Source organism: Thamnophis elegans, chromosome 5 (genome assembly GCF_009769535.1).
Source record: "Thamnophis elegans isolate rThaEle1 chromosome 5, rThaEle1.pri, whole genome shotgun sequence".
Classification (NCBI taxonomy): domain Eukaryota; kingdom Metazoa; phylum Chordata; class Lepidosauria; order Squamata; family Colubridae; genus Thamnophis; species Thamnophis elegans.
In genome coordinates this window covers 92,951,448-92,979,285 of record NC_045545.1, presented here as the reverse complement: position 1 = coordinate 92,979,285, position 27,838 = coordinate 92,951,448, and the positions used below count along the sequence as shown (strand labels likewise).

The window sequence follows — 27,838 nt, the reverse complement described above, 5'->3', positions numbered from 1 at the left end:
AGATAGATAGATAGATAGATAGATAGATGATAGATAGATGATAGATAGATAGATAGATAGATAGATAGATAGATAGATAGATAGATAGATGATAGATAGATGATAGATAGATGATAGATAGATAGATAGATAGATAGATAGATAGATAGATAGATAGATAGATAGATAGATAGATAGATAGATAGATAGATAATTGAGATAAATAGATGATAGAGATACAGGTACCAGTAGATAGATAGACAGGCTGGCTGGCTGGCTGGCAGGCATGCAAACATATATTAAATGCTTTCACTAAAAGATATGATGGAGATTATGATGAATCAGTTTGTTTTGTTTTGCTTTAATTTATTTTATCTTACTTATGTACCCAAGGCGGGACTAGAACGCACCGTTTCTCAGTTTCACGCCTGACGCTTTCACCGGCTACACCAAACTGGCTCTGTGAGTGTTAATAATTAACCCTAAACTAATTGCACTTCCATCTGAGCCCCGTAGCAGCATTTCACTTCTTTCTAGATGGATCTGCAGCCGGCTATATAAAACCTAATGTTTACCGAGCTGCGTAATTCAGGCAGAAGGAAGAAATCCGCAAACGTTCCCCCGTTGGAAAACAGATGCCCTGTGCACTAAATCACCCTCCCTGCCCTTTTTATCTACCATCTCATTACTAAACTTAGAAAAGTGTTTACAATACATAACCACACTTTTGAACGTATGGGTAGTCCTCAACGTACAACCACAGTTGAGCCCAAAATTCCCATTGCTGAGCGAGACAGTTGTTAAGTGAGGTTTGCCTCATTTGACCACCTTCCTCGCCACCGTTGTTAAGTGAATCGCTGCAGTGGGAATCTGGATTTCCCGTTGACTTTGCTTGCCGGAAGGTCGCAAAAGAGGATCACATGATCTTGGGAATAACAAAACCGCCGTAAGTTCATGCCAGTTGTCAAACCTCCGGATTTCTATCATGTGACCACGGGGAAGCTGCAATGGCCATAACTGTGAAAATTAGTCGTGTCACTGTTTTCCGTGCCATGGTAACGTCAAAGGGTCACTAAGCAAACTGTTGTAAGTCGAGAGTCAACTCTTCGTGTTGTCGTGGGGACAGAATGAGTGGGAGTGCATTCCACGCATAATGTCGGCTGGAATGGGATCTCAGATTACTGCTGCCGGGTTGGGAGGGGTATACCTATTGGGTAATGTGATTTGTGACACAGACTGAGGGGAGGGAAGGAACAAGGGGGAAAGTTCAGAAGCAAATGAAACAAAGCAAAGGTTTAACTGCGAATAAATCTTGCCTAATGAAGCTATCAATAAATCACTGGTTTCTGTATTAAAACATTGGCTCGATTATTATGAATCAGTTACGGCATCATTAGGAAACTTTACGCCGAGGACTTTCTGCACACATATTACCGTTTTGAATGCGCACGCAACACGTTGACGTCAGCATTTAGCAGAAATATTTTGAAGGCCTGGTTTTCACTGGAACATGGACATGTGCAAAGTTTCCCCCCCCCTCATTATTAAGGGTGCCAAATAGACTGTAGAATATTCAGGCCAGAATTTAACAACAACAAAAAGTGCGGGTAGCCCTGTAAATCCTTACATTTGTTTAGCGACTCTTCAAAGTTACGACGACCCTGAAAAAAAGTATCTTACAGTTTTCACACTTATGACCATTGAAGGATCCCCAGAATACAAAATAGGGGTGGCTTGGCAACTGGCATGTTACTTATGACGGTTGCATTGTCCTGGGGTCACATGGTCACTATTTGTATCCTTTCTTGGTAGCTTCCGAAAAGCCAACTCAAGTGTGGGCAGGGCTAGCCAGAGGCTGTCCAAACCGGTCATAACATTAGCTACGGGTTCTTCCCAAACTCAGGCAAAACTGTAGCATCCCACCCCTGGATGGGGTTAACATGCTGTGGTCCATGGGGGTCACAAGGAGTCAGGCCAGACTTCGATAACAACAATCGTCAAAAGGGGATGGAAGCTGTAGGCGAGTCCCAAAAGGTGGGATTAAGCATGGCTCACGGTCTCCATCTCAAACCCTGTTCAGAAAAGACAAAGAGGTGGCCTCCATCCTCATCTAGAGGTCTATGAAGATTCTCAATCATCCAGCCCACGAAAATCCATGGCTTAGGTCCATGGTACCTGCGAGACCACCTACTGCCACCGGTAGCCTCCCACCGTCCAGTGCCATCCCACAGAGTCGGCCTCCTCAGGGTGCCGTCGGCCAGACAGTGTCGGCTGGTGAACCCCCAGGGGGGAGAGCCTTCTCTGTGGGAGCACCTTCCCTCTGGAATGAGCTGCCCCCCCGGAGCTTCGTATAATCCCCGACCTCCGGTCCTTCCGACACGCCCTAAAAAGTTGGCTTTTCCAGCAAGCCAGCCTGGCCTGAACAAAATATAATAAATTATTTCTCATTGTTAATTTTAATCAATTTTTTTTACAAAAAACGCTATTGTGAACCTTAATTGGGTTTGTTTTTTGGATATTCTATCTATTTTTTTTTAACTTTTGTAATATGTGTTTTTTTTAATGTTGTACGCCACCCTGAGTCCTTGGGAGAAGGGCGGCATATAAATCCAATGAACCAAACCAAACCAAACTCAGCTCTCTTCTCTGTCCAAAATGTGGACTCTGTGGACTCCTCCTTGTTGAAAGAGGGGCCCCAAAGAGGCCATCTATGTTAAAATTGAACAGCCCCCCCTCTCTCAACACAGGGGAAGGGATACGACATCTATCATCTACCTCCAGTCTATAACAGGGGTCTCCAACCTTTTGGGCCTCAGGGACCACTAAATTCATAACTTTAAATCCCACGGCCCACTAATATGATCTGCCTAATGACCGGCTGGGGTGGGCGTGGCTAGGCGGTCATGTGACTGGGTGGGCATGGCCAACTCAATGTCACTCACATCAAGGGGCGCCAGCCTCTACTCGCCACTCCCCTCCCAGCCACTCCTCGCCTGCCCACCCGGGCTCCTTACGGCCCCAACAGGAAGCAGTTGCTGGAGCTAAGCAGCCACCAGGAGAAAGAGTTGGCAAAACAGCTCAGTTCAAATTGGATCTGAGCGAGAAGGAGGCTCAGCAGAAGCACCTCACTGAGGACTATGAGCATAGGCTATCCAAGCAGAGGGAAGACCTACCCTAAGTGCAAGGCCAGGTACCAGCACCTGGAGGCTCAGTGGGCTGAGATGGTCAGCCAGTTCCAGACCATGATGTAGTCCCACTGGAATGAGGCCCTCCGGCTCTTCGCCACCAGCGTCACTTCCCTCCAACCTTCACCCAAAGTCCCACACCAGGCTGAAGCAGACCCCGTTGGAATTTCTGCCCCCCTCCAACCTGCAAAAAAGGACCCCAACTCTCTGCAGCAACACAAGCGTTCATTGCACGTATCCATCCCAGGGGCCATAGTTCGAGGAGCCCTGATTTAGTGCAATATAAAAAATGCAAATAATTCTTTGTGTGGATCTCCAAAATTTTCTCACAGACCACCAGTTTTTCTCACGGACAGCCCTTTCAACAGTTCCAAGAAGGTTCCACATCATTTTCCCCACTCAGGTGACCCTGAGGACACAGGTACGCCTCCAAGTGGTCTCAGCGACCCTCAAAAAAGGATGCAAATGACCAGCTGTCTGCAAGGAGTATAATCCCTTCCATTCCCCACCACCCTGTCTGAGCTGAAGAAGCTTCTTGGATGAGAAGCGAAACGTCTTCAGAGGAAAACCAGAAAGTCCAGTTGCCTCTTGAAAAAAAAAAAAGCACCTTTGGGACAGCCTCACCTAGGTACCATTTTGAAAATCATCCCCCAGATTGACCGACTGTCCTATTTGCAAACTGCCTACAGCCCTGAAAATATAGGTCCCTGTGGAATGTTGGATTCCTGTCCGTGGCAGGAAACCCATCAAAGAAGACTTCAGTTCCTCAGATTTGGGTTTTGATCGCTCCACCTACATGCCCCATCAGGGTAGAAATTCCTTACCCCGTTCTGTGTTTACACATGAAGTTCTCAGGTACACACAGAACTGCTGGTCCAAGCTTTTGTTGACTGTTCTCCTTGGTCCCAGAAAGCCGTGAGGATATATCCCACAACCTTCATATTGGGATTTTGAGCCGCCTCAAAAATAGTTTGCAGCATATTTGGAAACGGGGATAGAGGCAGGCTTTGTGGAGAGGGCTCCATTGCCAGATAAATCTTGAAAAGGAGATATTCATCAAGCAGGAAACACCTACATTTTTTCCCAGTGAGTATTTTTATCCCAATGGTTGACTTCTTCATGGTGGGCTTGTGGATAAAACTGAAGTTTCACCTTCTCTTTTAAAGAAACAAACCTTCACCCCTTCAAGAATTTCCAGCTGTCTCTGAAGAAAACTCTCCTTTCGCAAAAGAACAAGAATTGTTTTTTTAAAAAAAATCTTACTTTACAGGTTTATTCTTGGTTCCTCATTCACTCCCATCCTTAAGGACTCAAAATATGTTCCCCAACTTCCTACCTACATGTATCAATTTGTGCTTTTCAGAAAACAAATAATAAAGAGACTCAGGCAAATCTCTTTAGCAGAAAGAGATTGTGAGTAAAGTAGAAACATAAAGCAACTTTTCAACACTTTGCAAAGAAGACTCAGAAATACAAACTCCCAAATGATTAGTAGGAATCTATTGCATTTCACCTATATGGAAATAATTACAGAGCATTTGTCTATTTTATTTGTGGCTTGTTTGTTGTTTTTACACATAATTCAAGGCAGTGAACATATCAAATATACCAGAGGTGGGTTCCTACCAGTTCAGATGGTTTGGCTGAATAGGTAGTAACTCAGCCACCCATGCACCGGTTCTATTACAATGCAATACAATAGCAGAGTTGGAAGGGACCTTGGAGGTCTTCTAGTCCAGGCAGGAAACCCTATACCATTTCAGACAAATGGCTACCCAACATCTTCTTAAAGACTTCCAGTGTTGGGGCATTCACAACTTCTGGAGGCAACTTCTGTTCCACTGATTATTTATTCTAACTGTCAGGAAATTCCTCCTCAGTTCTAAGTTGCTTCACACCTTGATTAGTTTCCACCCATTGCTTCTTGTTCTACCCTCAGGTGCCTTGGAGAATAGTTTGACTCCCTCTTCTTTGTGGCAGCCCCTGAGATATTGGAAGACTGCTATCATGTATCCCCTAGTCCTTCTTTTAAACTAGACATAACCAGTTCCTGCAACCGTTCTTCATATGTTTTAGCCTCCAGTCCCCTAATTATCTTTCTTGCTCTTCTCTGCATTCTTTCTAGAGTCTCCACATCTTTTTTACATCGTGACAACCACAACTGGATGCCGTATTCCAAGTGTGGCCTTACCAAGGCATTACCAAGGCATATTGGAAGACTGCTATCATGTCTCCCCTAGTCCTTCTTTAAACTAGACCTACCCAGTTCCTGCAACCATTCCTCATATGTTTTAGCCTCCAGTCCCCTAATCATCTTTGTTGCTCTTCTCTGCACTCTTTCTAGAGTCTCCACATCTTTTCTACATCGTGGCGACCAAAGCTGAATGCAATAATGTTGGCGGCGCCATCTTTATTTTTGCTCCTGCACATGCACAGAACAATCTCCATTGCAGAAGTGCAATTTTTCCATTTTTCCTATAGTCTGCGCATGCACAGACCTTTTTAGGTGTAAATAAGCACAGACGTGGGGCACGCATTTGGCGTGTGCACGCATGCAAAAAAATTTGCGCACCAAACCGATAGTAATGCCGATAGCAATCCACCCCTGGAATATACCAGTGTTGGTGAACCTTTTTGGCACAGAGTGCCAAAACAGGAGCTAGCGTACATGGGGGGTGGTGGTGGTACCAATAACCAAAACAGCAGCTCCCTGGCGCACGCACGCAGGAGCGCCGTGAAGCAGAAGAGCAGTTCCCTAGTGCATATGAACATTCTGGGAAGCTGAGCTTCCAGTTTCCGGGGTGCGCATGCGCGCCAGGTCAGCTGGTCTTCTGGTTTCTGGGGCTCATGCATGCATAAAGACCAGCTGGCCAGTGCACAGGCATGCGCTGAAAACAGGAAACTCCGTTTCCTGGCATGCGGGAAACCAGGAAGCTGCTTTTCCATTTTCCAGTGCACCCACGTGCGCGAAGACCAGCTGATCGGCACACTGGAACCCGGAAGAGCAACGGGTGACAGCTTGTGTGCCCAGAGAAATGGCTCTGCGTGCCACTTCCGGCACGCTGCCATAGGTTCACCATCATGGGAATATACCTTCCTCCTCTTATTTTACCACAACCACACTGTGAGGTGGGTAGAGCTGAGAGAGAGGGACTGGTCCAATATCACTTTTCATGCCTAAGGCAGGACTAGAATTCACAGTCTCCTGGCAACCGGCTCAAAGTCGCCCAGCTAGCTTTCATGCCTAAGATGGGAGCAGAATTCCGTCTCCAGGCGATTGGCCCAAAGTCAGCCAGCCCACTTTCCTGCCTAAAAGCAAGACTAGAACTCAGAGTCTCCTAGTGATTGGCCCAAAGTCGCCCAGTTGGCTTTCATGCCTAAGGTGGGTCTAGAACTCTCAGTCTTTGGTTTCTAGGCTAGGAGTTAATATTGTTATAATAAGCCTATTAAAAATGACTGATGAATGTCTCTTAGTTCACGAATGTTTCAGAGGTGACCTTGGAAAAGAAATATTTGGGGCTTAAATAAATCTATTTTCAAAACTTGGGACTCTTCCCTTTCTTTTGTTTACACCATTCAATCCCCAGGATTTGTGCCTGATTCAATGGCACTTAAGTAATGTAAATATTATTACTCCCTCTGTACTTTTATATTCCTCCCTTTTACTGGTCTTTGAGATTATCATCCTGTTTTGTTAAAAGCTCTCCTCTTTCGTTACAGGTACTCTTCGACTTACGACTACAACGGCAGCCACAGAGCCAGATGTGGCTCGGGGAAGGGGCATAAAAGGCCCAGATTTGGTTTAAGACAGGGGTCTCCAACCTTGGCAACTTTAAGACTTGTGGACTTCAGCTCCCAGAATTCCTCAGCCAGCTTTGCTTTCCACAAGCGTTGCTGGCTGAGGAATTCTGGGAGTTGAAGTCCACAAGTCCACAAGCGTTGCTGGCTGAGGAATTCTGGGAGTTGAAGTCCACAAGTCCTCAAGCATTACTGGTTGAGGAATTCTGGGAGTTGAAGTCCACACGTCTTAAAATTGCCAAGATTGGAGACCGCTGGTTTAAGAGAACGGCCAGATAAGGCTGTGGATAAGGCACTTTCATGTCATTGGGAAAAGACCTCAAAGGTAACCAGAATTAAGAAGCTCACCAACCGTGGTGAAGAATATCATGGTCCATGAGCTTCTGCATCAGCCGGATGCCGGTCTCGCGGTCAGGGGCTTCTTTGTGGTCAATCAACCAGTCAATGAGCTCCTTGGACACGAAGCAATTCGGGTAGGTGCGGAGGTGATAACGCCGATCCTTTATAAGCTTGCCGTCATGAAGACGAAGCCTAGGAGGAAAAATAGCAATAGCATTTAGATTTATATACTGCTTTACAGTGCTTTACAGCCCTCTCTGAACGGTTTACAGAGTCAGCTTATTGCTCCCAACAATCTGGGTCCTCACCGCTCACTGCTCACCGCCTCCTGCACCTCAAAAATAATAAGACCCCCCCCCCAAAAAAATTGCGCACACCAGAAGCCATGAGGTGACCACACTCACCGTGTCCTGCACCTCAAAAATAATAAGACACCCCCCCCCAAAAAATTGGCCACACCAGCAGCCATGAGGTGATCACGCTCACCGCTTCCTGCACCTCAAAAATAGTAAGACCTCCCCCCAAATAAGGCCAAGTGTTTATTTCGGGGGGGGGGGTCAAAAGAAAATAAGACCCCTGTCTTATTTTCGGGGAAACACGGTAGATGAATGGATGGATGGATGAAAAAATAAATAAATAAAATGAAAAAAACCATCAACCAATTACTGATGGAGAAGAGTGGACTGTTCATTTTAAAATCCCACTAGGAAGCAAAGTTTAACTGAAAGTTGAATGAGGCAACCTAACCCCAGAACTCTCCAGATTTATAGCCCCAGAATCTTGGGTGGAACCTAGAAGCGATGGGAGGCCGGCATCTCCTGGGAACAGGTTCTTTCCCAAAACTTGGCCTGAGGCCCAGAACGTCCCAAGCGATGGCTTTGCTTTGTCAAGGTCTCTCCGAGGACAGAAGAACAGCCCCGACCTCGGGCGAGAGAACATTAAACAAAAATAAATCACGCAATATTGGATTCCTCCAAGGCCAATTTTTCAAATTCTGTTTTGGTTTAAACAAAGACGGGAGCTTCAGAGACTCAGGCCTCTCTTGTCCTAGTGGGCTAACATGTCTTTTTGATATTTCTGACCAGAATTTAATCCTCTACAACATCTCCAGACTGCAAGCTCACTTTTATTAACTCACTAAAATATTTATCCTTCTTTGCTTGAATGGGAAAAATGAAGAGTAGTGTTGTGGCCCGCCAGCAGAGCTGGCAGCAGATTCGGACAGTGAGAAGGTTGGGGAGGAACATGGGCGACTCCTGGAGTCTGGGGAAGACTCTGATGAGGGCTCTGTGTCGGAGGCAGAGAGGGGGCCAGAGCCGTCTGACAGTTATCAGCTGCCTTCAGAGTCAGACATCAGTGAGGCAGAAGAACAGCTGGAGCCTGTTCCCAGTGTGTGCTTGCACAGAGTGGCCAGACAAAGAGAACAGCTAAAGAACAGGGGTCGACTTGGGAGTAAGGCCACAGGTGGATGACGAATGGCCCTTCCCAGAGAAAATAAAAGAGGAGCGGAGGGGGAGTGGAGTTTGCAGGAGACAGTTAGTTCACTAATTGGTTCGTGACTTTCCGCAACTCTTTGCCAAGTTTTCCGATATCAGCCTGGCAGCTCTCCAAGCCAGATAAAGTCTGTGACTGTAAATCCTCCCTTGAAAGATTTTGCCGGCTGTGAATGAGCAGAATTCACAGTAAAATAAAAGGAGTTTTTGTCAGGATCAGGAGTTTGCTTCATGCTCTTGGGAAGCCTTGGTTAGAACAAGTAGGTGAAAGGAGAAGTATACGTTGCCTATTTACTTTTTAAGATTTGCTGAGGGTATTTAGCGCCCACCCCTCTCCTAGAAAAAAATTAGGAGATATTTTAGGACATATTAAAAGGGCACAATATTTCCCCTAAAAGGGAGGCAGAAACTCACCCCTCACCTTTGTCCATGGACCATTAAGGCCTGAGCCAGTCTATTCTACATAACAAAGATCTACCCCCTTCAGGCAGAGCCATAATAGGCATCCCAAAGCCCTTTCATCACCCAGCAAGGCTCAACCAAGTCTGGGACTCAGGATAGCCTACAGAGTTGCCCCTGCATGGCGCCATGGGAATCTGACAACCAATCAGAATACAAGCTCAAATTCAAAAGCCCAGAGAGGCCATAAAGCCCAGGCACTCTCGGCATCTCTTCCCTTTTTTCTTCTTCACCCAAGATCTTCGAGCCATGTCATCCTGTCCACCAGTGGTGGGTTTTAAAAATTGTTCGAACCTACTCTGTGGGTGTGGCCTCCTTGGTGGGAGTGGCTTGCCGCCCATGTGACCAGATGGGAGTGACTTGCCGCCCATGTGACCGGATATGAAGATGCCGATGACACTTGTCAGAACCACTTAAATTACCTCACACACAGCACTGGCATGCATAAGAATAGGATGCAAACTTGTTTTTTAAAAGGCATCTTTGGTTTGCGTTAAAACAACTTCAACACACGCAATGTTCTGATTGCACCACAAACGCAGTAGTCATCCTTCCCTTTCACAGAGGCACTGAGTTTTATAAATATGAGCATGATAGTGTAGAATAATCATATCCAAGGACCAGTGGTGGGTTTCAAAAAATTTTGGAACCTCTTCTGTAGGTGTGGCCTGCTTTCCGGGTCCACTGGTGGAATCTCTTCTAACCGGTTCGGTAGATTTGATGAACCGGTTCTACCGAATAGGTGTGAACTGGTAGGAACCCACCTCTGCTGTCCACCATTAAAACCATCTTTCCAAACAGCCACCATGTTTCCAGTCTCTTTCTCCCCACTTGGAACCGAACCCAGATGGACGTTTTTTTCCAACAGTATTCTAAAAATAAGTCCATGACGTCCATTTGCTGCCTAGGTCAGCGTTTCCTTAACCCTGGCAGCTTTAAGATATGTAGATTTCAACTCCCCAAATTCCCCAGTCTCCTTGGTAAGTTTCCATCCATTGCTTCTTGTGCTACCTTCGGGCTGTCAGCTTCTGCCTTGCTGTTGCTTCAGCTGCCATGAAACGGGAAGGGGGGGGCATGTATTTGGGAGGGGTTAATTGATGTGCTGGAGGAATGTTCTAGGATGTACCAGTCGTTGGGACTGCGCATGCGTATGTGTTTCCCGCCTGCATCAACGGCCTACACATTCCATCGTTGGCCTGTCTTTTTGAAGTTATCTCACACCTGACATTTGAAGGACTTATGATTGGACTGGAGCTTTGATCCTAAGGGGGGGGAACGGGCTATCCTATATATCAATTGCTTTCGCGCCATATTAATCAGACTTTGCTTCGCTGCTGCTCGCTTACCATTTATAATTAGTAAAAGTACTTTTGATTTCCAACCCATGGAGTCTCTTAGTTTTCTTTCCTAATTATGGAATGGAGTGGGCCTGACAAGAAGCAAAGTCTAATTAATAACCCTTTCCAGGAGATTTACGTCTACCGAGAAGGGAAATAATGTCTTCTCCGATCAGAGAGATTGTGAAAGTTATCAATCCTGTTTCTGTTCGTTTACAATTGCCCAAACACCTCAACCGTATCCACCCGGTGTTCCACATCAACCTCATCAAAGGTTGACACGGGCGCTTTGGGAAATGAGGTCAACTTCTTCTCTCTGACAGCCCCTCAAATGTTGGAAGACTGTTATTACGTCACCTAGTCCTTCTGTCTCTTTTTTAAAACAGCTTATTTATATATTTTCACATTACATACATAAGTGCTTAGTGAACAGTGTATTGTCTGAATCAATATACTTTTCCCACTCCTAATTTCTGCCTCTACCATCCAACCATTTATAAAACAAGTCCCAGGTTTGAAAATACTCTGCATTTTCTTTTTCTTTTATTTTTAGTGTCAATCTGTCCATTTCTGCCCAATTATATCATCCTCTGTAGGTGTTTCCTAGTTTTTCCCAGTACTGTGCAAATACAACTCTTGCTGCTGTCAAAATATGTAATATTAAGTATAGGTTCCCTTTATCATACTTTTCAGGTATTATGCCTAACAAACATATTTCTAAAGCCAAATACCACTCACTCATCACGAAATCTGCTTGGCTTCTAGGTGCTCACTAAGAAAGGATTTTTCGAAATGACCATCAGGTCATTAGTATTTCTTATACAGTAATTAACACACTCTGATGCTAAGGAGTTCTACTCCCCCTCCCCACCTAAAAAGCACTCTGTTCCAAATGCCGGTTGCCTCACGTTCCGTTACCTCAGTTCAAACTGGCAGATATTCCACTTCTTCACTCAGGAGCCGTTTGGGGCTCCTTACAGTACTAAACATCCGTACCTCACCAAAATGTCTACGCCTTCTACCTACGGAATTGCTTCAAAGCTGAAGGTGGCGGGAGCAGTATTCCCTTATGTTATTCAATCACCGACCACCACTGAGCCAATGGGCTGAACAGGAGTGAACTGGATTTCTCCTGCACTGCCTGATCACATAGTTTCATCGTGAAGCACGGTTATCCAGCTAGTAATCTATATGTTGTTTTAACATTTTTTCCAACCATGTATGTATTTTTGTCCACCCCTAGTAATACAGTACAATACAATACAATAGCAGAGTTGCAAGGGACCTTGGAGGTCTTCTAGTCCAACCCTCTGCCTAGGCAGGAAACCCTATACAGTTTCAGACAAATGGCTATCCAACATCTTCTTAAAGACTTCCAGTTTTGGAGCATTCACAACTTCTGGAGGCAATTTCTGTTCCACTGATTAATTGTTCTAACTGTCAGGAAATTTCTCCTCAGTTCTAAGTTGCTTCTCTCCTTGATTAGTTTCCACCCATTGCTTCTTGTTCTACCCTCAGGTGCCTTGGAGAATAGTTTGACTCCCTCTTCTTTGTGGCAACCCCTGAGATATTGGAAGACTGCTATCATGTCTCCCCTGGTCCTTCTTTTCATTAAACTAGACATACCCAGTTCCTGCAACCGTTCTTCATATGCGTTAGCCTCCAATCCCCTAATCCTCTTTGTTGCTCTTCTCTGCACTCTTTCTAGATTCTCCACATCTTTTCTACATCATGGCTACCAAAACTGGATGGAGTATTTCAAGTGTGGCCTTATAAAGTGGTATTAGTCCTTCTCTTCACTAAGCTAGACATACCCAATTGCCACAAATGTCACATTTGTGACAACACATTTTCGCATCTTGCTTCATTCTGTGGAATCTCGACCAGGAACTATAAATGTTCTTTGTACACCTACAAAGGACAAGTATCGCCAACTAAGAAATCAGGTTTGACAAGAACTGTTTTTTTTTCCTCTCAAACAACCCATTTAAACCAAAAGTGGCTGGTAATTTACGATAAACCTCAATTAGCCTCAGATCCAGATTATCAGAGAAAAAATGAAAGGAAGAGGAGGGGAAGGGAAAAAGTGCCTATGAATTTTATCAAAATTTCCAACTGAACGTCACTGAGCCACAGTTTCCCCCATGGAAAACAAAGATAAAGATTCAAAGAAGATCCCACTTATATATGGTCCCTGGCAATTCCTGCACAGGTAACCCTCGACATACGACCTGAATTGAGACCAGAATTACCACTGGCAAGCGAAGTGGTTGTTAAGTGAGTCACTCCTGATTTCACAAAATTTTACCATGGTCATTAAGGGAATGATTGAAATTGTTAAATGAATCATGCAGTCATTGTTGCGGCCCGCCAGTGGCCATTGGACCTGGCACCAGATTCAGACGGTGAGGAGGTTGGGGAGGAACATGGGCCAGTCCTGGAGTCTGAGGAAGGCTCGGATGAGGGCTCTGTGTCAGAGGCAGAGAGGGGCCCAGGGCCATCCGACAGTTATCAGCTGCCTTCGGAGTCGGACATCAGTGAGGCAGACAAACAGCTGGAGCCTGTTCCCAGTGTGCGCATGCGCAGAGCTGCCAGACAAAGGGAACAGCTAAGAAACAAGGGTCAACTTGGGAATAAGCCACAGGTGGATGATGAATGGCCCCTCCCAGAGAAAATAAAAGAGGAGCGAAGGGGGAATGGGCTTTTGCAGGAAACAATTCGTCCGTTCATTCGTTTCAGGAGTGTGAAGATCTGTCTGTGAATCTCAGAGACTCTGTGCCAAGTCTTTCCTCGCACAGCACCTCATTTGGGAAACTATTTACACGGCAGCTTTCCAAGCCAGATAAGGTCTGTGGTCATAGATACTCCTTTGAAAGACTGTTTTCCAGGCCTTGGCTGAATGTGAATGAGAGGAATTCACCTTCGTTTAATAAAAGGGGTTTTGTCAGGACCAGGAATCTGCTTCGTGCTTTTTGAGAAAGCCTAGGTCAGAACGGTCATTAAGCGAACCCGGCTTGCCCCATTGCTCAGGGGAAGCTGGCTGGGAAGGTCGCTCATGGTGAATCATGTGGCCCTGGGATGCTTCAACCAAATTTGGATCCCATGGTCACGGGGATGCTGCAACGGTTGTAAGCCACTTTTTTCAAGGTGGCTGTAACTTTGGTCAAAGAACGGTTGTAATTCGAGGACTACATGCATATGTAAGATTCTTTCTGCAGGCAAAAAATTATTTAGTGCAATGCATAAAATGAAGTTAAGTACAGTCTCCATTTCATAAATTGAAATTCAGTGGTGAAAAAAGGAAGGTTCTACATTGAGGCAAGAAAAACAGATATAATATAGGTGGTAGCTAGCTCAACAATAGTAATTGTGAGAGGAATCTTGGAGTCTTAGTGGACAACCATTTAAATAGGAGCCAGCCGTGTGCAGCAGCTACCAAAAAAGCCAACACAGTTCTAGGCTGCATATACAGAGGGATAGAATCAAGATCATGTGAAGTGTTAATACCACTTTATAATTGGTAAGGCCACACTTGGAATACTGCATCCAGTTTTGGGTGCCACGGTGTAAAAAATATGTGGAGACTCTAGAAAGAGTACAGAGAAGAGCAACAAAGACGATTAGGGGACTGGAGACTAAAACATATGAAGAACGGTTGCAGGAACTGGGGATGTCTAGTTTAAAGAAGGACTAGGGGAGACATGATAGCAGTGTTCCCATTTCTCAGGGGCTGCCACAAAGAAGAAAATAGTCCAACTATTCTCCAAGGCACCTGAGGGTAGAACAAGAAGCAATGGGTAGAAACTAATCAAGGAGAGAAACAACTTAGAACTTAGGAGAAATTTCCTGACAGTGAGAACAATTAATCAGTGGAACAGAAATTGCCTCCAGAAGGTGTGAATGCCCCAACACTGGAAGTCTTTAAGAAGATGTTGGGTAGCCATTTGTCTGAAGTGGTGTCAGGTTTCCTGCCTAAGCAGGGGGTTGGACTAGAAGACCTCCAAGGTCCCTTCCAATTATGTTATCCTGTTATTTGGTTCAGAAAAAAATGGTATAAACCATTTTCAATATTTAGGTAGAATGCTATTCTGTTATTACCTTTGTACGATTACTTTTGCTGCCGAGGCAGGGTTGCTCAAGGAACAATCTAAATCCATTTTTCCTGACTGCATATGCAAGCGATACTGGCATAACTTGCCTTTGCCCCCTGGCCGACTCAGGAAGATAAGCTTGGCTAAGACACCTGTTCTCAAACAAGAGGTGACCTTTTACAGCTGGCAACTCCTTATCAGGCTCTGAATTAATTGCACATTCATTGGCTCATTTGTGGCTTTATCTTCAGCTGGAAGGACAGGGCACGTAAGATCAACAGTGGGATCCTGGATGGCTTCAGAAAAGGCCACCATTGATAGGCCCTGAACCATATGGATTGGTGTTGTGGCCCGGCAGGAGCCGTTGGAGCTGCCGCCAGACTCCGACAGCGAGGGGTCTTATGAGTCGGCCCTGGAGGAGGTAGAGGACCACGGACAGGGTTTCGATTCCGAGCAGGGTGCAGAGAGGCTGGTTGGCCACCAGGTGGCATCTGAGCCTTGGATCAATGGGGAGGAGAGAAGAGTGAGTGATCCAGAAAACACCTGTAAGTTGTTCCGGGATGCACGCCGTCGAAGGGCTACTTGGCGTCAAGAACAACGGCGTAATTACAAGAGGTGATTATGCTCAGCTGATGCTCATTAAGATCCTCTCCTGATTGTAAAAGAGACTGCTTGTGCCACGCCCTTTTGCAGAAGTCAACGTTCACGATTAAGAGAAACCAACTTGGCGAATTGGTTTGCTGTAAGAGCTTGTTTGCCTATGTTTGTAGGACTTGCTGCCAGAGTGCTTATCTCTTTGTTTATTTTGGGCTTGTAGCCAACGAGAGTCTGGACTGATTAAAAAACATTCTCTTTTACGTTTGTTTTGGCTTTCGTTCCTGGACGGAGGAGAGGGGTCAGAACAGATTGGGTATGTCACATTGGCATTAACACCTTTCGCCTGGATAGGGGGCACCTGTTATAAGTTTGTGGCAGTGGTGAAATTCATTTTTTTTTACTACCAGTTCTGTGGGTGTGGCTTAGTGGGATGACAGGGGAAGGATATTGTAGAATCTCCATTCCCACCCCACTCTGGGGCCAGCCAGATGTAGCATTTGCCGGTTCTCCGAACTACTCAAAATTTCCGCTACCTGTTTTCCAGAACCTGTCAGAACCTGCTGAATTTCACCCCTGGTATGTGGCCTCCTTTCAGATCCAAAGAGAAAGGTTTGGACCAGGTAATTTGATGGAAGGAACACGGTGGCTCAGTGGCTAAGACGCTGAGCTTGTTAGATCAGGAAAAGGTCGGCAGTTCGGCGGTTCGAATCCCTAGCGCCGTGTAACGGAGTGAGCTCCCGTTACTTGTCCCAGCTTCTGCCAACCTAGCAGTTTGAAAGCACGTAAAAAATGCAAGTAGAAAAATAGGAACCACCTTTGGTGGGAAGGTAACAGCGTTCCGTGCGCCTTTGGCGTTGAGTCATGCCAGCCACATGACCACGGAGACGTCTTTGGACACCGCTGGTGCTTTGGCTTTGAAACCCAGATGTGCACTAGTCGGGAACGACTAGTACATATGAGCGAGGGGAACCTTTACCTTTAACATTTAATTTGATGGATTACCTCTCCTCAGTTACATCAACCTAGACTTCCAGAGCCAAAAGGCAGGGGATGTTGAGGGTGCCCACCATCAAGGGAAGAACATCTGGCAGGACCGAGGGAAAAGGGATGATTCCTTACCATAGAGTTCTCTACATTTTTGGATTCAGCCTGATCTAGGATGCTCAGAATCTAGACAGCAGACTAAAAAGCAGAGACATCACCCTGCCAACAAAAGTGCTTATAGACAAGAGTATGGTTTTCCCAGTTGCAATGGATGGCTGTGAAAGTTGGACCATAAGGAAGGCTGCGTGCCAAAGAATGGAGGCCTTTGAACTCTGGTGCTGGAGAAGACTCCTGCATTGAGTCCCTTGGACTGCAAGGCCATCCAACCAGTCAGTCCTAGAGGAGATCAACCCTGACTGCTCTTCAGAAGGCCAGATCCTGAAGAGGAAACTCAAAGACTTTGGCCACCTAATGAGAAGGAAGGACTTACTGGAGAAGAGCCTCATGCTGGAAACGATGGAGGGCAAAAGAAGAAGGGGATGACAGAGAAGGAGGTGGCTGGATGGAGTCACTGAAGCAGTCAGTGTGACCTTAAATGGACTTTAGAGGATGGGAGAGAAGAGGACGTCCTGGAAGAACATTGTCCATGGGGTTGCGATGGGCCAGACACGACTTCATGACTAACAACAAGGATGCACGGAGTTTCCCAGTGGAAACTACTGTACGGTGAAGTACATCCAACAACCGAACTCACAGTGTACCGAGCACACCACCATTCAATCCTGAGCTACAAATATTCTCTTCTATCGGTACCATCGCCCGTACGCCGGGTGATTCACGAAGGGACTTGCTAGGCTTCCATATCTGGTTGCTGGAGGACATAAACATGTACACTCACTTCTAAGATCAGAGGCATTTTTATTGCCTCTGTTGCTGAGTCCCTTGACTTGCACAGTCATAAAATGGAGATGCCAGGAGGGGTGGGAAAAAACCCAAGGCTTCCACAACAACGGAGATAATAAGTCTGCATATTCAAAAAAGCCAAATGTATTTGGTGATTAGGGGATGCTAGTCATTAGAAAGCCAGCTGGGGAGGGAGACTGTTTGTTATTTAATTAGTTAGTTAACTGTATTTTTCAGACCATAAGACGCACCGGGGTATAAGACATGCCAAGACTTCGAAGAGGTAAGTAACAAAAAACAGTTTTTGCCTTCCCTCAGCCCCTAGCAGCCTTCTGCAGGTTTCAGCAGGGTTTGGGCAAGGTAAAAATGCCTCAGTTTTTGTCTTGCCCCAGCCCTGCTGAAGCCTGCAGAGGGCTGCTGGAGGCTGAAGGAAGGCAAAAAAGCCTCCGTTTTTCACAAAAATGGCTGTATTCGTTGTATAAGACACACCAACATCTCCATACGTCTTACACTCCGAAAAATATGGTAGTTATTTAGTTATTTACCGTAATTTTTGGAGTATAAGACATACCTTTTTCCCTCAAAAAAGAGGCTGAAAATCTGGGTGCGTCTTATACACTGAATACAACATTTTTTGTCTCCTGAAACCCGCCCCCTTCACCAAAATGGCCGTGCAGAGCATGTAGGAGGCTTTCAGAATGCTCCTGGGGACTGGGGAGGGCAGAATTGAGTGAAAAATGGGCCAGGTTTTTGTTCAATTTTGTCCCTCTCCAGGAGTGGTTCAAATCCCTAGCACCGTATAACAGAGTGAGCTCCTGTTACTTGTCCCAGCTTCTGCCAACCTAGCAGTTCGAAAGCATGTAAAAATGCAAGTAGAAAAACAGGGACCCTAACAGTGTTTCCCCTTCCCATATGAAAGAGAGTGAGGGAAGAGCAATTTCCTTTTTAAGTCAAATTTTTCTTGTTTTCCCAGGATTGAGCTCATATTTTGCTCCTGGTCTCCAGCTCAGATTTTGATAATAGCCCCACATGACATCTTCAAGAACATTTCACAGTTGGGAGGGACCTTGGAGGTCTTCTAGCCTAACTCCCAGTGTTAGAGCACCCACAGTTTCTGAAGGCAACTTCCGTTCCACTGATGAATTGTTCCAACTGTCAGGAAATTCCTCCTTAGTTCTAGGTTGCTTCTCTCCTCTATTAGTTTCCACCCATTGTTTCAGGGTAAGGAGGGGGGATGTCAAAACTTTAGCCAGAAACTCCTTGGGTCTGGGAGTGGGCCAAATGCTTATGATCTCGCTTGGAAGATTGGGAGTGGTGGAAAGGAGAAACATTCAGACCCAGGCGTTGAGCAAATTATTTAGAATAACCAAATAACACAGTTGGAAGGGGAACTTAAGAGATCTTCTAGTCCAACCCCCTGCTCAGGCAGGAAACCCTGTGCCATTGAAGACAAATGGTTGTCCAATCTCTTATTAAAAACTTTCAGTGTTGGGGCATTCGCAACTTCTGGAGACAATTTTTGTTCCACTGATGAATTGTTCCAACTGTCAGGAAATTCCTCCTTAGTTCTAGTTTGCTTCTCTCCTCTATTAGTTTCCACCCATTGCTTTTTGTGCTGCCTTCAGGTGCTTTGGAGAATAGGTTTGACTCCCCCTTCTTTGGGGCAGCCCCTTAGATATAGCTGCATAACAAAGAGCTTCTGGGCTTTTGGCTCTGATCTTTTTTGGGGAAGAAAAAGTGGAACTTGGAATCTTTCTCAGCTAGTCCCAAATATGTAGGTTTCAAATTCCAACAAGTTTGGCATTTGAAATGGAGCCTTCATTAAGAACGTTAAACTGTTGGGTCTTTTATTCTCCATTCGTAGACTTTGAGACTTTTCTTGCAAAAGCCAACACAGAGGCATTGCTTGTTCAGAATTAAATAGTTGGTAGACGCTGTCTACAAGGTATGAAGATGATGGGACTTCTAAACGAACTTCTTTGATTAGAGGGAAAACGATTTACATTTATGTGGGACTGCAACCACGGATACACTTTCTGTATAAAACAGAAAAATGTGCATGATTTGGGGAAGAAACGTATAGTGGAAAAACATGAGCTTTTTTTTTTGTATTCATAGGGTAAGATATAATTTTGTATTTTTTTATTTTTTAATAATCATTTTCAAATCAATTTTCAAATTTTTATTTTATATTCGCTGCAAAGGAAATAAAAACATCTTTCATTTTCTTCCCCCCCCCTCACCTTCTGCCTTTTTTACCCATCTTTATTGTTTTTTACTTTCTTTCCTGTTTCCACTCTTTATTAATTGACGTTGGTTTTTACAAGGTTTGTAAAACTTTTAATTAAAAAAATGATTTAAAAAAATAAAATTAAACAGTCAGGAGTTAGGGATCCTTGGTGCTCTCTAAGCTTGCTTGTTTTCTTGCAAGACATTTCATTACCCAACTAGGGAACATCATCAGTCTAGCAAAGAGTGCTGTCTGCTGTCAGTTTTATATTCCGGTGTCTTGCCTGGCTGTGTGGATGTGGGGGGGTCTTGGAGATTCTTTGGTTGGGCTGTTTACTGGTGGCTCTTTGCCAGTTTCTTGATTCAAGTTTTGCTTACTCGATTGTTGGTCTGAAGTTAACCTCAGAGTTAATCTATGCTGATTACTAGGGGAGAAGTGCTGGAGTCTTTTTCTCTTTAGGGCTGGGTGATGGTCATGCTCAATAGTAGTAACTGTGAGAGGGATTTTGGAGTCCTAGTGGACAACCATTTAAATAGGAGCCAGCCGTGTGCAGCAGCTGCCAAAAAAGCCAACACAGTTCTAGGTTGCATAAACAGAGGGAGAGAATCAAGATCACATGAAGTGTTAATACCACTTTATAAGGCCTTGGTAAGGCCACACTTGGAATACTGCATCCAGTTGTGGTCACCACGATGTAGAAAAGATGTGGAGACTCTAGAAAGAGTGCAGAGAAGAGCAACAAAGAGGATTAGGGGACTGGAGACTAAAACATATGAAGAACGGTTGCAGGAACTGGGTATGTCTAGTTTAATGAAAAGAAGGACTAGGGGAGACATGATAGCAGTCTTCCAATATCTCAGGGTCTGCCACAAAGAAGAGAGAGTCCAACTATTCTCCAAAGCACCTGAGGGTAGAACAAGAAGCAATGGGTGGAAACTAATCAAGGAGAGAAGCAACTTAGAACCGAGGAGAAATTTCCTGACAGTGAGAACAATTAACCAGTGGAACAGAAGTTGCCTCCAGAAGGTTTAGAATTAGTACTGGTTTATAAAGTCTTAGTAAGACTACAGGTAGAATACTGCATCCAGTTTTGGTCACCACATTACAAAAAAGATTGCCAGAGGTGCCTCCTTCAGTATCCAAGAAAGAAAATCCCCAATTCCCTTTGAGTAGGGATAAAGGTACTTTCATTGGACATGAAAACAGCTAAAGTGAAGCCAGATCTGCAGCAAAAAAGCACAAATGTGTACTTATCAAACGTTTGCCCAAGACTTTCCCTCCAGTTACCCCAACCCAATGTCCAATCTGCAACTCCCCAAGGTGTCATGTGGGGCGCATCTTCAGGTGGCCTCATTCGGCTGGTATGCAGAGACGGTTGACCTTGGCCAAGCCCAAACACGAGCCATCAACATGCGCAGAAGACGGTGAGGCCAGAGACGCCTGACAGTTATCAGCTGCCTTCGGAGTCGGACATCAGTGAGGCAGACAAACAGCTGGAGCCTGTTCCCAGTTTCTGCTTGCACAGAGTGGCCAGACAAAGGGAACAGCTAAAGAACAGGGGTCGACTTGGGAGTAAGGCCACAGGTAGACACTGAATGGCCCCTCCCATAGAAAATAAAAGAGGAGTGAAAGGGGAGTGGGCTTTTGCAGGAAACAATTCGTCCGTTCATTCGTTTCAGGAGTGTGAAGATCTGTCCGTGAATCTCAGAGACTCTGTGCCAAGTCTTTCCTTGCACAGCACCTCATTTGGGAAAAAATATTTACATGGCAGCTTTCCAAGCCAGATAAGGTCTGTGGTCATAGATACTCCTTTGAAAGACTGTTTTCCAGGCCTTGGCTGAATGTGAATGAGAGGAATTCACCTTCGTTTAATAAAAGGGGTTTTGTCAGGACCAGGAATCTGCTTCGTGCTTTTTGAGAAAGCCTAGGTCAGAACGGTCATTAAGCGAATCCGGCTTGCCCCATTGCTCAGGGGAAGCTGGCTGGGAAGGTCGCCCATGGTGAATCATGTGACCCTGGGATGCTTCAACCAAATTTGGATCCCATGGTCATGGGGATGCTGCAACGGCTGTAAGCCCCTTTTTTCAAAACTCCCTTCATGATCATTCCTCCAGTACCTAGTAATTCCCTCCCCCCAAATACCGCGAGCCCCCACCCTCCCTGTTACTATGGCAGCTGATAGCAAGCAAGCAAAGTAAAGGCTGACAAAGATGTTGAGACGTTGGGGTGGGGGGAAGTGCAATGAAGAGCAACTAAAATGATTAAAGGCCCGGAGACTAAAACATATGAAGAACGGTTGCAGAAATTGGGCTTGGCTAGTCTAGAGAAAGAAGGACTAGTGGGGACATGATAGCAGCATTGCGGTATTCGAGAGCCTGCCACAACGAGGAGGGGGGGGTGTGTCAACATATTTTCCACAGAGCAGGACAGGAAACAATGGATGGAAACTAATCAAGGAGAGAAGCAACGTGGAATTAAGGAAAAAAAGTGATGACAATTCCTCACTTCCTAAAACAGGGGAGGGCAATTAACCCACGGAACAGCTTGCCTCCAGAAGTTGTGAATGCTCCAACACTGGAAGTCTTTAAGAAGAGATTGGATAACCGTTTGTCTGAAATAGAATATAGGGTCTCCTGCTTGAGCAGGGGGCTGGACTAGAAGACCTCCAAGTTCCCTTCCAACTCTATTCTGATTCTTAACCTGCCCTCGGATGCTATGGGGAATAAATCAATGCTGTCTTCCCTGTGATAGCCCTTAAATATTTGGAAGATTGCTATTGTATCTCCCCTGAATTTTCTCCTCACTGGGCTGGATGTACTTCATTCCCTTAACCGGTCATTGGGAAGTTTAGCCTCCCCTGATCATCTTTGCTGCTCTTCTCCGCACTCTTTCTAAGGTCTCAGCATTTTTGTTTCATGGTGACCATTACTGGATGCAGTGTTCCAGATGTGGTCTCTCCCCAGCGCAGTCTAAAGCAGTACTATCACTTCCCATGATCTTGAAACTATCCTTCTATTGATGCAAACTAGCATCGTGTTGGGCTTTTTGGCAACTGCAACACACAGTTGGCTCATACCCAGGGGAGGGATTCAGCCGGTTTGGACCAGTTCAGGTGAACCAGATGCTAATTTTAAGGTGGCAGGCTGAACCAAGGTAGGCCTCAAGCCTGAACCAAACTAGGGTTCCACGATATTAAGCTTTAACTGTTCACATAGAAATTGCAAGGTTTGCTTTTAGGACATAGTGCGGTTAGACACGGGTTAGAAGGAAGTCTGTACATGAAATATGCTGAGGCAAAACATCTATTTTAGCCCATCTGCTAGCTTGGCTGTTAATCTGTTGGTAGACAGATATTGTTAGTTCCTCTAAATGCGAGCTATGCATGTCCGTTAGCTGACCCATGTATTATGACATCCTGTAGACATACTCTCTGTAACTCAAGGGCAAATCTTGAGGGGTGTTTCCAAAACTAACAGATGGCTTTAGCTGAAAGTGATAAACTATATAAGGAAGTTCCTGAATTTCATTCAGTGTTCAGGCCATTTATTCTTTGCTATGAACTTGCACAAATAAACTATTCCTTCTCTGAAGAGCTGGCTTGTGTGTCCCATCTTTTCTACAACAATTTTACATCTGGTTCGCCGAACCGGTAGTTGCAAGGACTGGCTGCCCCCCCCCCCCACACACACACTGTGGTGCGGGAGGCCGAGTAGGCCATGCCCACCATGGCCACACGCATCCAACAACCGGGCAGGAAACCGGTTGCTAAAACTTTTGAATCCCACCCCTGCTCATACCTAAGTGGTGGTTTGCCAGAACCCCTCAATCCTTCTCACAAGAAGCAATATTGAGCCAGCTACCATCTATTCTATATACCTGTGTGTTTTATTTTTCCTGCCTAAGTGCCCTTATTTCATGCTTCTCTCTTTTTGACCCTAAACTTTCAGGAAAGTATAATGTGGAGCGAATCTGCACGACAAAACGTCAGAATTGGAACGATTCCAATGGTTAAGCCCAAATCTTGTTAAACCGGCACAGTTCTCAAACTCAGGACTGATGTTTAACTACCGTAAGAAGTAAGAACATTGTTACGCAACTTTTTGGTAGGTAAATATCCATGTTTTCCTTCTTTTTTGGCTCTTTGTACTACTGGGGTTTTTTTTTTCTTTCCCATGTTAACTTCCACATTTTTCCTAGCTAGGAAAAGGAAAATTTTGGGGGAACATGTAAATCAGCAAAAGAACTTTTCCCAGCCCCCAGATTTATCTATCCTGCAAGATACTTGAACCCAGAGCTAAATGAATCCTGTGGCAGATATCCAGCGATCAGTTATAGAAACACAATTTTCTTAGAAAATTACTCCATCAAATAATAAATGAACAGGATGCTTTGGGTAAGATTTTTTTTTTTAAATCAACGACATTTCTCTCTCGGAGTCTGAATGCCAGGTCAACCGCACTAGGAATATTATTAACATTTTTTTTACTCCCACTCGGAGATCTACTTTTAGATCTACTCAAAATTTAAACAGCTTTCCTTAGTCGGTCAGATGCCAAAGATGCTGGAAATTCAACTTCCGGCATTCCTGAGCCAATGCTCTTCGGAGCACCAAGTTGAAGAAAGCTGCTTTTAAAAAGAAAAAAGATCCTTTTTTCATTGCTGCCTCTGGGTTCAAGTATCTTGCAGGATAGATAAATCTGGGAACTGGGAAAGGTTCATTTGCTGATTTACATTGCTGCCAATTACCTCCACTAGACCGATTAGATCCCACAGATTAGGCCTCCTCCGAATTCCATCCGCCAGCCAGTGTCGACTGGCGACTACCCGGAGGAGAGCCTTCTCTGTGGCTGCTCCAACCCTCTGGAACGAGCTCCCCGTGGAGATTCGAACCCTCACCACCCTCCAGGCCTTCCGCAAAGCCCTTAAAACCTGGCTGTTCCGACAGGCCTGGGGCTAAAGAGCTTTTGCCCCCCCCCCCCCTCGAATGGTATGGTTGTTGTGTGCTTTTAAATTGTGTATTGTTCTGTTTGTCTTTTTTATCCCTTATCTGTACCCCTTCCCTGACTTGGATTGTGAGCCACCCTGAGTCCCCTTCGGGGAAAAGGGCAGCATATAAATGCAATAAATTCAATTCAATTCAATTCATTGTCAAATTGACTTTGGCATCCTCACAATTTCTTGCAAAATTGAGTCTTCCTGCAAACTACCTGAATGTAAAAAATCAAAAGCCTCATGCCTGATGTCTGTCCGTCCGTCCGTCCGTCCGTCCATCCATCCATCCATCCATCCATCCATCCATCCATCCATCCATCCATCCATCCATCCATCCATCTATCTATCTATCTATCTATCTATCTATCTATTTATGTGGGACGCGGTGGCTCAGTGGCTAAGATGCTGCGCTTGTCAATCAGAAAGGTTTAGCAGTTCAGCGGTTCAAATCTCTAGTGCCGCGTTACAGAGTGAGCTCCCACTTTTCGTCTAGAGCCAATCCTCTTTAAAACATAAACTAGACAAGTTTGCAATTCCCCCCCCCTTTCCCTCTTTAAGGAAGCAGTTTTAAACTTTGGAAGTCCTTTGCTTGATGTTGCTAAACGTTTGGACCTTTACCAAAAGGAAAACGGGAGAAAGAGAAAAAGCGAACCTTGATCAGAATAAAAGAACAACGGAGTTGGGATTTAATATGAACCCGTTCCCCACCGTCTTGTCAGAGCTGAAGAAGCTTCTTGGATGAGAAGCAAAATGTCTTCAAAATGGGGGGAAAAAACAAGAAAGTCCAGTTGCCTCCTGCAAAAAGCACTTTTGGGGGCAACCATGACTTTTAATGACTGAGAATCTCTACAGACTATTAGAGTGGACAATCACTTGCCTGAAATGGTACAGGGTCTCCTGCTTGAGCAGGGGGGGATGGACTAGGAGATCTGTAAGGTCCAGCTCCAGAAGGGACCTTGGAGGTCTTCTAGTCCAACTCTTCTCAAGCAGGGGACCCTATAACATGCCAGACAAATGCCTGGCCTGTTACCCAACATACCTGAGCTGTTCTCCTGCAATCATGACCTCCGCTCTGTGATGCTGCTCGGTGGCCTTTTGCTTGAAGATATTGCTCAGGTTCTCCATCCCAACCTGTCGGTTAAAACCCAGCTCTGGTGAAGAGAGAGAGAGACAGCTATGTGTTGTGAGCCCCGAGGCAGCTACGTCTGGCTTTCCACCAGCGTGTTTGCCTTTCTGGACGGAATGGGGCGCCGTGCCAGAAACATCTTGTTAGCACTTTTAACGGGAGATAAGGGCAGCCTACTTACTTTGCCTGGAAGGGTGGAGGAAAGACCAAGAGGTAAACAAAGAGGGGGGGGGGGAGAAAAAGGCCGTCCCTATGCCGAGAGGTGGAATTGGTCCTGCCTCTTGCCTTCCAAGGCTGCTCCGCCTTAGCTGGAAGCCACTAGAAATGAGGGTCAAGGGCAGAGTCAAGGGTGGAACTGCGTATGTCTAATCTGATGAACAGAAGGACGTGGGGTGACATGATAGCAGTCTTCCAATATCTCAGGGGTTGCCACAAAGAAGAGGGAGTCAAACTATTCTCCAAGGCACCTGAGGGTAGAATAAGAAGCAATGGGTGGAAATAATCCCGTGTGCAGCAGCTGCCAAAAAAGCCAACACAGTTCTAGGCTGCATCAACAGAGGGATAGAATCAAGATCACATGAAGTGTTAATCCCACTTTATAAGGCCTTGGTAAGGCCACACTTGGAATACTGCATCCAGTTTTGGTCACCACGATGTAAAAAAAATGTTGAGACTCTAGAAAGAGTGCAGGGAAGAGCAACAAAGATGATTAGGGGACTGGAGGCTAAAACATACGAAGAACGGTTGCAGGAACTGGGTAGGTCTAGTTTAATGAAAAGAAGGACCAGGGGAGACATGATAGCAGTCTTCCAATATCTCAGGGGCTGCCACAAAGAAGAAGGAGTCAAGTTATTCTCCAAGGCACTTGAAGGCAGGACTAGAAGCAATGGGTGGAAATAATCCCGTGTGCAGCAGCTGCCAAAAAACCTAACACAATTCTAGGTTGCATAAACAGAGGGGTAGAATCAAGATCAAGTGAAATCTTAATACCACTTTGTTTTGCTTTGGTAAGGCCACACTTGGAATACGGCATCCAGTTGTGGTCGCCACGATGTAAAAAAAAAATGTTGAGACTTTAGAAAGAGTGCAGAGAAGAGCAACAAAGATGGTTGGGGGACTGGAGGCTAAAACATACGAAGAACGGTTGCAGGAACTGGGTATGTCTAGTTGAATGAAAAGAAGGATTAGGGGAGACATGATAGCAGTCTTCCAATATCTCAGGGGTTGCCACAAAGAAGAGGGAATCAAACTATTCTCCAAAGCACCTGAGGGCAGAACAAGAAGCAATGGGTGGAAACTAATTAAGGAGAGAAGCAACTTAGAACTAAGGAGAAATTTCCTGACAGTGAGAACAATTAACCAGTGGAACAGAAGTTGCCTCCAGAAGCTGTAAATGCTCCAACACTGGAAATTTTTAAGAAGATGTTGGATAACTATTTGTCTGAAGTAGTGTAGGGTTTCCTGCCTAAGAAGGGGTTGGACTAGAAGACCTTCAAGATCCCTTCCAACTCTGCTATTCTGTTCTGTTCTCTCTGAAGGAGAAGAGCAAGCTTGAGATCAGTTGCGTTGGAACATGTTGGATCTTGCCATTTGACACAGATAGTCCTTCCAACCACAATTGATCCCAAAATTTCCATTGCTAATCTGATGAAAAGGAGGACTAGGGTGACAGGATAGCAGTGCTCGAAAATTTGAAGGGCTGCCACAAAGAAGAGGGGGTCAAGCCATTCTCCAAGGCACCTGAGGGCAGAACAAGAAGCAATGGGTGGAAACTAACCAAGGAGAGAAGCAACTTAGAACTGAGAAGAAATTTCCTGATAGTGAGAACAATTAATCAGTGGAACAACTTGCCTCCAGAAGTTGTGAATGCTCCAACACTTGAAGTTTTTAAGAAGAGGTTGGATAACTGCTTGTCTGAAGTGGTGTAGGGTTTTCTGCCTAAGCATGGGGTTGGACTAGAAGACCACCAAGGTCCCTTTCAACTCTGTTTATTCTATTCTAGTCTATTCTGCTTGGTCCCATCCTACAACCTTTGTTGCCGCAGCTGTCATCGAATCCTTGCCGTTGTTCAGTGAATTGTGTGATTGTTAACTGAATCTTGTTCTCCCCCCTCCTCTTCTCTTTGCTTGTCAAAAGCCAGCTGGGAAGGTTACAAACGGTGATCACATGATCCCAGGACAATGCAACCATCATAAATATATACATGCCAGTTTCCAAGATCCCCCCATACGCTGATCAGGTGACCATGGTGATAGGGCAATGGTGGTTAAGTGTGGCTGTGGCTGCTGCTTTTGTATAGAATGGTCTTGACTGCAGCTGTTCCTA

At 45.2% G+C, this 27,838-nt stretch overlaps 1 protein-coding gene across 1 annotated transcript in view; it reads right to left on the bottom strand.

Moving 5' to 3' along the window:
• Window positions 1-25,512, bottom strand: part of LOC116509709 (DEP domain-containing mTOR-interacting protein-like) — a 40,888-nt gene extending 15,376 nt beyond the window's left edge. Inside the window, exons 1-2 of the mRNA XM_032218975.1 lie at window positions 25,427-25,512; window positions 7,315-7,493 (exon numbers count right to left, since the gene is read on the bottom strand). Coding sequence (XP_032074866.1) covers window positions 7,315-7,493; window positions 25,427-25,512 — 265 coding nt within the window. The remainder of the gene's footprint in view (window positions 1-7,314; window positions 7,494-25,426) is intronic.
• Window positions 25,513-27,838: the final 2,326 nt, after the last annotated feature.